The sequence below is a fragment of the Hemibagrus wyckioides genome, linkage group LG09 (assembly GCF_019097595.1).
Source record: "Hemibagrus wyckioides isolate EC202008001 linkage group LG09, SWU_Hwy_1.0, whole genome shotgun sequence".
NCBI lineage: Eukaryota > Metazoa > Chordata > Actinopteri > Siluriformes > Bagridae > Hemibagrus > Hemibagrus wyckioides.
Window position 1 is genome coordinate 10,535,018 of NC_080718.1, and position 14,408 is coordinate 10,549,425.

The following is a 14,408-nucleotide window of genomic DNA, read 5'->3' on the forward strand; positions in this document are numbered from 1 at the left end:
TGTTGCTGAAACCTGGCAATACTGGTTATTGCTATTAGCTTTTCAGTGTGCTTTGTGCATGTTAGCAACAGAGAGCACACTTGGTGTATTGACCGTTAAAAAAAGGTACAGTTGGAGTCATACGTTTGTGTAAACCTTTTTCATATTAATAATTTTAAAAATAATAATGATTTTGTTTTTAGTTATTTCTTCCCTTGTTTGTCCTGAGCAGTCAGAAAGCTCACTGAAAGAGAGATCGATCCCCAGAGTGGTTCCCTAAATCAGACTAAAATGTTTAGCAGTGGGATACTGTGTGTGTTTCGAATGATTTAGGTATTGGCATTACTATTTTATATTGGCCAAGCTACAAATGGTGACTGGTGACATTTGGGCAGAAAAATACAGAGTTTGAGGATGTGATAAAACAAGTCTGCATCTCTTTTCTCCTCAGTTTGCCTCATCAATCAAACACAAGGTCACACTATACATTATATCTTTTATTGAATCATTAAAAACAAGTGAACACACTTCAAACTTAATAAATTTATAGATATGTACAAAAAGAAGTGAGCAAGTTGTTCACATATGATTGTTTTAGCTTAAACTGTCAAAATCTGGTTTACAGAAATGCTTTAAAAGTTTTTTTTTTAGTAAAAGTCTGTGCAGTCAGTTATATGTATAAACCACCATAAAAAATGTAATCTAAAAATCATAAACAGCAATAAAATTTGTACCATGTGGTTAATTGACTACATGTTTACATTTTGTTGACTCTTCAGGCCAAATCTTGAAGAATATACTGGTTTTAGTCTAGGTCTGAAACTGATTCTCATGTCAAAAGCAGATCTGAACAATTATATCATAATATTAAACCCTGAGTAGAGAGATGCTGATTAACAACTAGTATAATGCAGTACATATAATAAAAACAACACAGTTTTAATGTCCAGAAGATAGTTATATCAAATATACAAATATATATATATATATATATATATATATATATATATATATATATATATATATATATATATATATATATATATATATATATATATATATATATATATATATATATATATATATATATATATATATATATATATATATATATATATATATATATATATAAGAAACATGTTCAAACCAAGTGGATTGCCAAGTAAAATTAACTATTTTAAAAACCTCTATCAACGAGTCATTTAAAAGCATCCACAAGCATTTGGAAGAGTTGATTGCTGGTGTAATAGTTCAGAGGAAGTGGTTCCAGTGGCTCCTGCCTGCACATGCTGATGTCTTCCCTGATTCTCTTACCGAAGGGCTCAGTTAGCGGACAGTCCGAATCTGCTGTGTTAGCACTAAAACAGTGTGTTTCCTGTAATAGTGTAAAGCAGTAGTTCTTTTCAATTCCAGTGTTGGGATCTCCATTTATTGCACGTTTCTGTCATTTTCCCAGCATTTGCCTGGGAAAACTTCCTGTTATGCTGAACTGAAAGTGTTTACGCATTGCTATTTTATTTATTAGATAAATATGCCAGTGGTAGTTCTTACTTAATGTTTATCTGCGTTCAGGTAAAACATTCTAGCATTTCTTTCTAATCTTCAGTAGAAAATCCACTATATATAATCCATAAAAAAATCTTAAAACATTTTTACAAAACTCTTTAAAACCTATAAAAAAAAAACATGCATGATTATGTAGGCTGTTGCCTCCTTATAAGTTTTGGTTAAAGAAATCAGAAGTGTCAAGAAGTGTGTAAAATTCCTACATGATTCCTACATGGAGGTCTACACGGTGGTATTTACAGTAATTCTTCCATTTTAAATAATCATGAATGTGTTACACATGTTATTCATACCAACAGCTAATTATTAAAGCCTTAAATTTGGGTTTTTAAGATTTGGGTGGTTTACAGCAGGAAAAGCAGTGTGTCGGAATACAGAAGCACTGCTGTAGATGGAGAAAGATGGTGGTGGAATCAGATGGGTTTGATGGTGCTGTTGTAGACGAGTTTCTCAGTGTCGTCTACATGAAGCAGGTGTGTACCATTGGCAGAAACATGCTGGTGCCTTGACTGCTGCTTCTTCTTCCTGTCCTTTAGAAGGCAGTAACCAATCACAGCCATCAAGATCAAGATGGCCAAGCCTAGTGCGACAGCAATGGCAATGGAAACTGAAAGAAAAGAAAAAGGACCAGGGAAGACAGGAGTTGAATTAGTGGTGTGACAGGGCAAGAAAACCTTTTAGAGATGTTCAAAGAGTGATGATGTATGGACATTTCACAGGATCATTGCATTCTAAAGCCTGCTTTTGACCCCAGCTAGAGGAATGTTTCCCTCTTGTAATTTAGAAGCAGGGTCTTTACCCAGGGTCATGAAACCCTGCTCTGAAGCAGGGTCAGTGTGCTAGCTCTTTTCTAGTTCTCACCCCACACTGTGGTGACAAACTTGTACTGTGTGAAATGTGGTGTTTGAATGCGGCTAGATGCTTAGCGACAGAAATCCAATCAGAAATTTGTGTGCATGTCTCATAACACATTTTGTACAGTCTCAGTAACCCAGTGTCTTGTGTAAACAGTAGTCGCAGAGTTTGATGGAAAAGAAAATGTCCAACAGCGATGGAAAAGATGGTTTTATTTTTACAGCTATGGTCCGAAAAGTCTGTTCAAGACAAGCTGGTATTTAAGGAACTGACTGAATAATTAGTGGAAGCTGGATATCAGTGAATGCTTGATCGACTACACAACAAACTTAGTTTGTTTAATCGTTCTTATACCGTCTCCATTGAAGAACAGCAGACCTGTCTTTTTCCCCTCGTCACTGACGTGACAGCATGAGATAAACTGTTAATTAAACTAGTTGTGCGATGTATTTATCTAGTCATGGCTGTTGGCAACCCAAATATGCAAATATGAAGGTTAGGCCAGGGTTTAGGAATGTAAAATGTAAAAGGTCAGATTATTAATAGCCAAGATTAACTGTTACAATAACATACAATAACAATCGAACAAAATGAAATAAACGATCGGTGTCCGTCGGATCTGTATAGCTTCTAAATGCATCATCATTTTTCTTAGGATGTTGAACAGTAGTGTAATAAACAATTACCTGACTGAGTGTCTTGTTTCTGCTGCTCAAAGTTTCCCGGATTGTTGTAAGCATCTCTCTCTGTGAAAGCAGAGAGTCGGACATTAATGATGATACACTTATTAGGAAAAAAAAATAAATCACTCACAAGAAGCACTGATACTGCAATGCATGATATCAATACACTTACAAAAATTTACAAAAGTTCTGAAATTATCAGAACAAAAAGGTTTTTCTAAAGCTTGAAATGATCCATTCTATACTTCAGGATTGTTGAAGCATGGTAGAAAGGTGAGCATTATTTCTGAATTAAAATAAGCATGGCTCAGAGAGTAGTTCCAGCTGTAGTAAGTCTCCATATGTGGGTATGGTGGACACCCCACATGATTTACAACGGATTTTTAAATAATACGCTGTGATGTGAAGATGTTTATTAAACAATTGTGCAAGGGGTCTCAAGTGTGGTCATGGTGCTTTGCGTGTGTTCTTTTCAATTCCAACCAGTGAAGACACATATGTAATTACTTTCTATGATAGCTGTACTCATCTACTCTGAGGAAAATCAGTGGCAATAGTGAAAAACTGCAGGCTCTGGAGGATATCAGAAAGTTTGCTTGATTTTGTGTTCATTTTTGAGATCGCAAAAATACTGATTAGTTAGGTTTTATTAGTGAGTGAGAATTCCCTAGCCAAAACTCACCAGTGATTTTACTGCAAAGTGTCATGCACTTCTCCTCAGTATCAAATTTGTTCTTGTTGCCATCGCAACCACCATAGTTGAAGCGCCTGCATTTCCGCTCATACGGGTTGTAGTACCACATGGTATTGCTGTCTCGGCAGGGTCCTGTGAGAGGAGGTTGTGTGCAGTGGCTGGGTGCTTTGTCTTGATCTTGATAATGGAAGAAAAGAATCAAAATAAGACAGAAATATTGACACTTGAGAATTCATCAGTGTATTTTTTTTTTAATACTAAAAATCATAGCTGATGGTGCAAACCTTTGTCCTTTTCACTTAGGTCAAGCAATAGACGAAACTTCTTGTCCACTGTTCAGGAAAAGAAAAGAAAATATTTGAATTAATTTTAAGTATATATTTTTTTGAAGATCCATTAAGGTTTATGTGTCCCTAGGCAGTTGAAGTGGCACAATTTACATAGCTAAATTATGTAAATAAGCATTTCTGTCTATCTTGGACCAGAAAAAAACACAGAAGATAAATGCTAATTAAATGGACATTAATTAAGTTGACCATGTTCTTAATTTAATTGAAATTAACACTGTTAATGGGTGACTAGCTAGTATTTGGAGTATGAAGTGTAAGGCTAGGTTGCTAGCTTGTTATTACTAGCTATGACAACAGTCTGTTGGCTTTAAACTTAGGGCAGTTCAAACACCAATTACTTATCATTTTTCTGGAATTATAAGGACATATTTTAGCCTGTTATTGGCACCTGTCTGTACTTAACTGCAGTGATATTGAATTCTTTAAAGCATATAGTTTTTGTCAAATGTTCAGGAACAGCCCAGAATGTGAGCAAAAGATTTTAGTCAACATATCATGATTCTGCAAGACTAGCAAAACATAGCAAGACTAAATGAAGGTCAGAAAGCACTTTCTGCAGAGCAACTTGGACCTTGATACCTACAGTTGTCACATTGCTCTTCATCTGAGCCGTCACTGCATTGCTTCACCTGATCACATTTGAGCCCTTTATCTATGCAACAACCATTAGCACAAGGAAACTTCTCTGATCCACATGGCGAGCCACACTCCTCGTCTAAAAGAGAGACCAACTTTGTGAGTTAGGCATAGGAAAGTATTTTATAGTAATATAAACATAATAAATAATTCAACATAAGCATAAAGGCATGAGGTCAAAAATCCAGTGCTTACTGATGGCCTGTAAAGGTTTCAGGAGACCTTAGGTGTTACAGGCAAGTTATGACATTTATACATATGGTTTTACTGCTCGTATTCATTTTGCTCCAGATATGGCGGACATTAAGATAAAGCCATTATAAACTTACGTGAAGGATAAATTGGACCATGTCTTCCTGGAGTGGGGGCCACTGCATCAGAGAGTTGAACACATTAGTAGCAAGCATTTGAGGTAGCATTCAAGACAAGACCAAGATCTATCCATGCTTCTGCTCTTTAAACCCTTAAGATCTTGTTTGACATGCCTACAACTGAATGATATCTGAATGAAATCTGTCACATTACCAAAAATATTACCAATCATAATTGAACATGAATGCTACCTGAAACTTGATCACAGGCTTGGGTGCATTCATTCTTGGACAGATAGTTATTGCGGTTTGGATTGCAGCCACCGAAAGTGAAGTTCTCACATTTCTCGGTCAATGCGTTGTAGTGCCAGCGAAGGAAGGAACCACGGCATGGTCCTACCTTCTTAGGCACCAGACAGTGGTCTAGAAAGAGAGATCAGATAAAACAGACAAGAATAAAAAAACTGCGTAGAAAAATGCAAAGTCAGGTGATGGACATAATTACATATTTACATTTTCCAACCTAAAATTTTCATAGTGGCAGCTTGTCCACAGAGGCTGGTGGGGCTATCCTTTTAGCCATTTATTTCCATAGCCATTTAACACATGTTGATTTTCATAAAGTCCTCATTTACAGCTTCATGCATTTTAAAGTCAACTTGCAAGACTACTCAAAGACTAAAAAAACTGTTGCAATATGCCCACTTAGTGGTCATTGGTCAAAATGCCAAAAAAACCAACAGGTGCTAATAAAGACCCATATAGGAAAGAAACTGACTGCTTTTTTGTTTCAATAACATCCATCCATCCATATCTGGGTCCAGATTGCAGGGGCAGCAGTCTAATCAGAACCTTCACTGGGAAACCCATAATAATTTGGTCCATGGTCTGCCCTGGGGTTTCTCCCTGTAGGACACCCGACCCCCCAAAAAACAGGAACGTGTCCAGGGTGCATCCTTACCAGATGCCTGAATCATCTCAATTGACACCTTTTTATGCAAAGGAGCAACAATTCTCCTTTGAGCTCCCCCATTCCATATGGATGTCTAAAACCAGTACAAACTGGACCAATAACCTACACTTTACTGTTACACTCCAACTCTAGATTGAAGTGAAATGGAGTTTACTACAAGGCTGCTGTCTACCTTACAGCTATTTATGCAGACGTTAAAAGCAGCAACGAGATATTATATATATATATATATATATATATATATATATAAATAAAATATATATATATATATATATATATATATATATATATATATATATAATTAGTATGATTAAGTAAGTAATAATTAGCTAGAAAGACTTTATTGATAAATGTTAAATATAGTTACTGCAATATTTACTGTACAACACCTGACTGATTTCCCTTTCACAGGAAACATTTCACAATCCATGAAAGATTTGGAGTTAAATATCTTCTGCTAACACAATTCACAAGTAGTTGATGTTTCTCAGTATAGCACAATCAATGGCAGATGAGGTAGCAGATGATATGAAGCATAATTACACTAAAATATTACTTCTGAGTATTATCTTAATTTCTCAGAAATTCACATCTGGGGAAAATGTTCCAAACTCTGTAGTCTAGTTTCCACTGCATCTTTGCCTTGTCTGTAGACTTAGCAGAAATGCACTAGCTAGCTAAATCATTAACCTAATTCCTGGCAAATCATCAGCTTAAAACAAAAATGACAAAAGAATGGATTTCCTTATTGCAGGAGAATTATAGCCATGTACTCTATATGGCCAAATACATGTACACACCTATCAATCACACCCATATGTGGGGCTTCCCTAAACTTTGCCGCTAAGTTTAGGCATACCAACTGTATAGAATGTCTTTGTATGCTGTAACATTAAGATTTCCCTTCATTGGGTCAAAGGGAGCCAAACCTGTTTCATCAGGACAATGCTGCTGTGCTCAAAGTGAGCTCCATAGAAAAACATGGTTAACATGGCAGAACTTGATTGGTCTGGGCCTTGACCTCACCAGATCAAACTGGGGCACCAGATCTCTCACTTACTTCCTGACCTCACTAATGCCTTAGTGAATGAATAAAGCCAAATTCCAAAACCTAGTGGAAAGTTTTACTTGAATAGGAGGCTGTTATGATGGCAACAGGGGTAGTAGGAGTAATTTGTTTTTAAAATTGACCTTTATGATTATGAAGCCAGACACACAGGGTCTATGTCAAAGATGTTGAAATTAAACATGAATTTCAGCAGTTCTTGGTACTTGGTATGTCTTTATTTTGCTTTAATGACCATGTGCACATGAGCTGGCATGGACTCTGCAGGTTTATGTATAACCATTTGTTCTAGAACTTTAGACACCATGGACTGCTTATCCAGCTCTTCCAGCAGAGAGAGCCCAGCCTCGGCACTGGGACCATAAACAAAGGTGGGAGAAGCAAAGCTAAAGGCAAACCCACATTGACCGCCTCTCCCATTTTTTATACAAATGTACAACCACTTGTTGATCATGCTAAACTATTAAACCACACCTCTCATTCCACTCATCTCATTCATGAGAATTAACACAAAAATATGCCAAGCATGTGACTTTTGAGCCACAGCTAGAGAAAGGAGGAATAGAGCTGATGAGATTAGACCATACATCAGAAACTGCATGTTTTTTTTTATATTTCCAGAGAAAACTGGCCAAATGACCAAGAATAAAAAAAGCTTTTATGATTAATCATTAATTTTTAACAAGAACAAATACTTCTCACTGGATATCAAAGCAATAATATTTACATCACCATATGCCATCTGTGACAACCGCAGAGACCAAAACACCACAATACAATCAGCAAACAAGAGAGGGGATAAAAACAGATATGGGAACAGAATATGGACACAGATAGTAGGCTACGATTTGGATGTGAATCATTATGTAAATGAAATTCTACACATTCTGATAAACACTTTTTAATTAAAAAGTGTTTGATATCATTTCTTAGATTTCTCAAGGGGTCCAACCTTGAGGACACCTCCATGATCTCTTGGGTGACAGACCTTCATGTAACTGGGGAGACACTCAGATGGAGACATCTCTCTTTACCCTGTACACCACAGACTTCTAGTTCAAGTCAGACCTCAGTCAACTGTAGAACCTCTTCAGCAGCTGAGTGCATCAGGAATTGATAGGGAAGAGGAGTATAGAGACCTGGTAGACAAATGTGTTGACTAGTGTGACTATCTTGAACATGGCCAATATGATAGTGGTTGACTCTAAGAAGACAAGCAGACCAGCAAATATCATGAAACAGTCGGCTGACAACTATAATTACTTTGGTGTCTACCTTGACAACAGGCTGGACTGAAAGGAAAACACGTGGACTGTGTACAGGAAGGGGATGAGCAGATTCTAAAGGACCTCCGAAAGTAATGTTCGCAGCAAAATGTCGGCGATCCAACAAATCTGTCCTTGTCTACTTTGTGGCAGTATGCTTGGGGTAGGGGCAAGGGAAGCATTAGAGCAGGATAAACACAGTTGACCAAACTGATAAAGAAGGTTAACTCTGTCCTCAGATGTTCCCTGGACAGTTTTATGCAGACATGGAAAGCTCCTCGATAATGGATCCCATCTTTTCTATGATTTATTGATTAAACAATGAAGAACATTCATTAACAGACTTATTCAACTCCGCTGTAGCAAAGAAGTGCTTCAGACAGCAGGTTATTATTTAACTTTTGACTGCATTGCTGATAATTGCACTGTACACTAGATATGTTGGATGCTCAGCTGATCATATCAAATCGGCTGCTTATCTGTTAATGCTTACACTTTCACATTTACTCAGAGGACTGTTTTTTATAGTTTAATAATAATAGTATTTATTATATTATATTATATTATATACTGAATACACTATTTATTTGATGAGAGCTAAAGTGAAAATCTAATGTATTGTACAAAAAAAAAAAAAACAGATAAACTGCAAGTGGGTGAAAAAAAGGACTCAGCAGACTAGCCTAAACAGAATTTCATGCTTTCTCACCAAAGTGACTCACCTCAGGTATGAACTGAAGTAAAGCTAACTCCTCATAGATTATTCATTGAATCTCACGCACAGGAAACAAAAAAAAAAGATGAGTGTCTGGCTTCTCTTTCACTGTGTGTGAAACTCCAGCAGAAAACCAGCTCATCCAGTTTCACAGCCTCAAAGACGAAAGCATATCCCAAACCAAGACTCATTTCTGCTTTCTTCTCACTCACTAGACCACGTTTTACATTACTGGAGCTAAAGTCCCTTGGTTTATTTAGTTTTTTTTACCTTTGTAAAATCAGATCGTAAAATAATTTTATTTAAAATAGAAGGATTTTGCTGAAGAACATCATCATCAAGTGTCCCTAGTATGTTTGTCTACAGAGTTACTGTGTGTGGGGTTAGTTTTGGTTGGAATATCAAAGTTTGATTTAAACTTAAACAAGGCAATTATTAAAAACCAAAACCAAAAAAAGGACAACTAAAATTAAAGGACATGATGTGAGCAACATGTAACATGGCCAAAGATTCTTAAGGAGAGAAAGTTCATCAGTTGAGACAGACATCAAGATACAAGTTATTAGTAGAAATAGAACAAGTCACCATGACACAAAATTGACCGGTTCATCTATTATACGCTCACTGAGCACTTGATCAGAAACACCTATACACCTACTCATTCAAGCAGTTACCTAATTAGGCAATCACGTGGCAAGGTAATGCATGAAAAAGCATGCCGATACCAGACAACAGCTTTGGGTAACGTTCCCATCAACCACCAGAATGGAGAAAAAACCTGATCTCTATAATTTTCACCATGGCATCAATGTTGGTACCAGATGTGCTGGTTTGAGTATTTCAGAAACTACTGGACTTTTCACATATATATCAGTGTCAAGTTTACACACACAATGGTGTGGGAAAATAAACAAAAAAAACCTGTGAGCTGAGGCAGAGTAACCCGGATAATAACTCAATTAAAAACATCCCAGAATGCAGAACATGTCGAACCTTTAGACGGATGTGCTACAACAGCAGATGACCAGATCAGATTGTCAGAGCAAAAAGGTGAGGCTGCAATGGGCACAGGTTCACTCAAACTGGACAAAGGACTGGAAAAATGTAGCCTGATTTCAGCTGATGCTCACAGATGACAGGGTCAGATTTGGTGCCGACATCATGAATCCACAGACCTAACCTGCATTGTTTCAACAGTCCAGGTTGATGGAGGTGGTGTAATGCTGTTTTTTTAATGCACTTTTTGGAACTAATCAATCATCACTTGAATTCCACAGCCTATTTCACCATGCATCCCTTAATGGCTTCTAACGGATAATTCCAGAATGATTACACACCATGTAACAAAACAAAACTGGTTTCATGAACATGACAGTAAGCTCAGGTTCTTCAGTGGCCTTCCCAGTTACCGGATCTGAATCCAATACAACACACAATCCAATCCAATCCAATCCAATCCGAATCCAATACAATACACAATTTTAGGATGTGGTAGAACGCAAGATTCACACCATGAAAATTCACCTGACAAATCTGCAGGAAATGCGTGATGCAATCATGTCAACATGGATTACAAACTTCAAACATCTTGTGGAATCCACACCATGAAGAACTGTTTTGAGACCCCACCCAGTACTGTTCCTAATAAAGTGCTCAGTAAGTGCATATGGACAATATCTAAATAAATAAAAACTTTTGAACAATCCAGTTTGTGTGTTTGTCAACCCTTTGTCCAGCATTAGCCTTTGTAAAGGTGAAAAGATTCCACTCCCATGAATCCAACCTGAATCAAGCAATTAAGACATGAATTGCTTTCAATTCTACATACATCACTTGACATACTAACCCCTTTTTTGATCTGTTACCAAAAAAAAGTTACATTATTGACTTTGTTCCAAAAATACTCACTAATAATTTGACTAAAGAAACACAACAGAAAGAGTTACATGTATAATGTGAAAGCGTTCATTTCATGTTGATTCCATTTACTCATCAGTAATGATCGGACAGGGTTGCGATCCCAGGAACAGCCAATTTCAGTAACAGTGGGTACAAGGTGGGAGAATTCATCCTGGATGGAATACTATTCCATCCCATCACATCATGCATACACACATTCACACCTTTTAGTGTAACCAGGCCGCCTACAGGCATGTTTTAGGAGGGTTCAAAGAAACCAGAGAACCAAGATAAAAACCCACAATCATAGGGAGAACATCATTTGAGACAAGTTCATTAACATGGTATAAACTGACAGAACTCAAGTCTTAGGAGTGTCAGTATCAAACTGTGGTGGCAGCTTATAATAGGTTTGTGTTAAGACAAATACTCACGGTGTGACTGCTCAGGTGTGAGAACCAAGAGAGTGACGACTGCTGAGTCAGACTGGCCAGCGTGGTCTGTGACGGTGAGCTTGAACTTATACACTCCAGCAGACAGGCCGGACACCTTCACTTCATCTTTAAAATTGGTTTTCTGAAAGAAATGGACACACTTCAATATCCATATCCACAACTGTGCTTAAAATGTGTGAGATACTATAACATGTACCACATGTTCACGTGAGATCTTAATGAGTTTATCTTAAAGAGTTTACAAAATAAGGAATGCTATTTAACAAGTCAACAGCCTGTTTAAATCCATAAGCAGTTCCTGCCTTTCGACTAAAACAGCAGTAGAACCTTGATAAGAAAAGTCACACACCTCTAGGACAGCTGTTTGGCCTCCAGACACCTGCTCCCACAGGTATTCAATTTCGTGACCCTTGCTCTCAAAGCCACTGAGTACCACAGATTCACGAGGCTGTACCACTCTGTCCTGTCCTGCACTTGCCCTCGGAAGGCGATTCTTATCTGCCCAAGACAAGAAAGCAAATGGTAAACACGATCACATTTTATAAACAGCACTGAGAGCAGGTTGCTATAGTCCACAGTCAAACAAGTCATCACAAGTCTGGGGCATGTTCACATACGTGCGCTCTTTATGAGTATTTTAACAGGAAGGCCGGGGGGAATCTTGAATTACAGGAACTGTTTTCCCAGTAAACTTGTGTTTTGAGTAGCACAGGATGAAAACAAAGCAAAACATGTAAAATAAAGACATGAGAAAAACGATCACTGAAGTGGTCACATTCTAAACCCTTCAAGAGGTTCACTTTGACAAAACAGGATTAGATCTTAGATGATTTTAAACTAAAACTGGTTACATAAGACACATAATATCGTATGAAGCATATTACAAACGTTCAGTATTTAGGTAGATATTTTGATGCTGCACTGACGCATGACTTCGGCGTTATAAATTGTGAATAGGAAGGGACCTAGGCTATTTAGCAAAAGTGTCAGGACTGAAAACAGAAATACAACGTTGAAAACACAATGAATCAAAAGCTTTGAATAAATGCTCTTCATGGCAAGTTATAAGAGGACAAAAAAAAAATCACAAATAGTAGACTAGATCTAAATCATGTGAATTTATGGAAGAATAGAATTAATTAATTAATTTCTTATTTTTTAAGGATACTTATACTAATTGTCATAGTACATTTTTAGTACTGGGCAGTATGACAACTAAATCGTCACTTCTGGTTTGCTGATTAGGTATAAATTGGTAAATTTCTAAAAATAAAAAAAATAAAATAAAATAAAAATAAAAAATATTCCCTAAATTCCCTACATTTCTGTAAATCTGCTTTGTGACAATGTCCACTTATAAAAGCTCTATACAAATAGAATTAAATTAGGCAGCAATATTCAACACATCATTAATATTGTACAGTGACAGACTGCGTTATGACATATAATCAATATGATTATATTTCTTCACTACCTGAATAATAATTTTAAAAAATGTGTTTCAATTTACCATACTTCTCCAAGTAGATTTTAAAATAAGAGGTCAGTATGTAGTTGCTGAAACCCGTCTTTCGGACAAAGCTGCACACATCTTTCTGCTTATACAAACAGTTGAGCAGGAAGCAGGACTTGATGGTCCCCTCTTCATCTCCTTTCTCCATTAAAGCCAGGTTACAATTGGGATCTTTGCAGCATTCCGACACACACTCTTTGGCTCTGGTGACCTGCGTAGGAGATCCGAGGAACTCGGCGCCATGCTTCACCGACTCGTCGGTGTCTAAAACGAAGTCATCCTTTCCTTCTGTAAACTTGCTAAAGCATTGTTCTCCGGGGATCTGGGCCAGGAGAAGAGTTTGCATCAGCGACGTGGTGAGAATCAACACACAGATCCGATAGGGAGCCATGATCATGATCATCAGGTCCCTTCTTCGTTTCGAGTGCTCTAAAGACAAAAACACAAACACAAGGCTTGTTGTTATTACATTAAACAGACACAATGATCAACATATACTCTCATGATCTACCGACTTCTGAACAGGATGTATGTTAATCAATTAATTAATATCGAACAAACTGTATAGAGAACTTTTTTTTACCCCCAGATATTAAATACCCTTCTGTAGGCCTTAACGAAAAAAGGTGAACACGTCTTACCGGTTAAACTGACTTTCAGATGTCTCTTGGAGTGTTTCTTGAACTCTATGAGGCTTCCTCTTTTATTTCCTCTGAGAAATTTTCATTTCATATTACTCGAAGAAATTGAAAAGATACGAACGTTTAATAGAAGTTTCAGGTAAGCGAATGACGTCCTCTTTTCTCGGCAGGTGTGTCCGATACCTGCGAAACAGGAAGTGAAATCTGATGCAGCACAGCCTGGAGCGTACCTGGTGGAGGCTTTGTACACTGCTGCCTGTGTGTGACTGCAGCCTTATAGTCACAACCTGTTATCTTAATCTGGACCACTCCTCTCTGACGCTTAAAGTAGTTTATTAACAGACAAAATAACCCCAAAACTGAGCAAAAAGTACATCAATATGTTTTGGATTTACATTTTGCCCAAGGGAAGGATTATTCCAGTATTTAACATTATTATTTGAACATCTTTTCACCCTAGAAGTGCGACTTCATTGTTTACAATTCGCCTATATATTAGTTACCCCCTTTTTTAAAAGGTGTATATTACTGCTACTTCTGGTAAATAACTTTTATTAAACATTTACTAGTTACACTTGTATAGGATCATGTGATTTTCTTTTATTTATAACCTTTAAGAAACAGCATTGTCACGAGACATTAGAATTTTGTTATAAATACAGGCAAACGGCCACAAGGTGGAAGTCATGTACAACTGACAAAGAAAGGAAAAAATTAAAAATAAATTAAAAAAAAACATTTCATGCCACACAGACAGCCCACATGCTTAAGGTGGACAGTTTGGGTTTCTGGTGGGCATTGGATTGT

General features: G+C 37.1%; 1 protein-coding gene across 1 annotated transcript; it reads right to left on the bottom strand.

The window, feature by feature from the left end:
* Nucleotides 1-1,523: 1,523 nt before the first annotated feature.
* spint1a (serine peptidase inhibitor, Kunitz type 1 a) lies at nucleotides 1,524-13,859 on the bottom strand. Its single transcript, XM_058399389.1, has 11 exons — nucleotides 13,602-13,859; nucleotides 12,958-13,389; nucleotides 11,797-11,945; nucleotides 11,427-11,568; nucleotides 5,327-5,497; nucleotides 5,093-5,134; nucleotides 4,711-4,842; nucleotides 4,062-4,109; nucleotides 3,766-3,954; nucleotides 3,087-3,146; nucleotides 1,524-2,152 (listed from the first exon to the last, which is right to left on the bottom strand). Exons 2-11 carry the CDS (start codon nucleotides 13,361-13,363, stop codon nucleotides 1,959-1,961), a joined length of 1,533 nt encoding a protein of 510 aa, XP_058255372.1. The 5' UTR covers nucleotides 13,364-13,389; nucleotides 13,602-13,859; the 3' UTR covers nucleotides 1,524-1,958.
* Nucleotides 13,860-14,408: the final 549 nt, after the last annotated feature.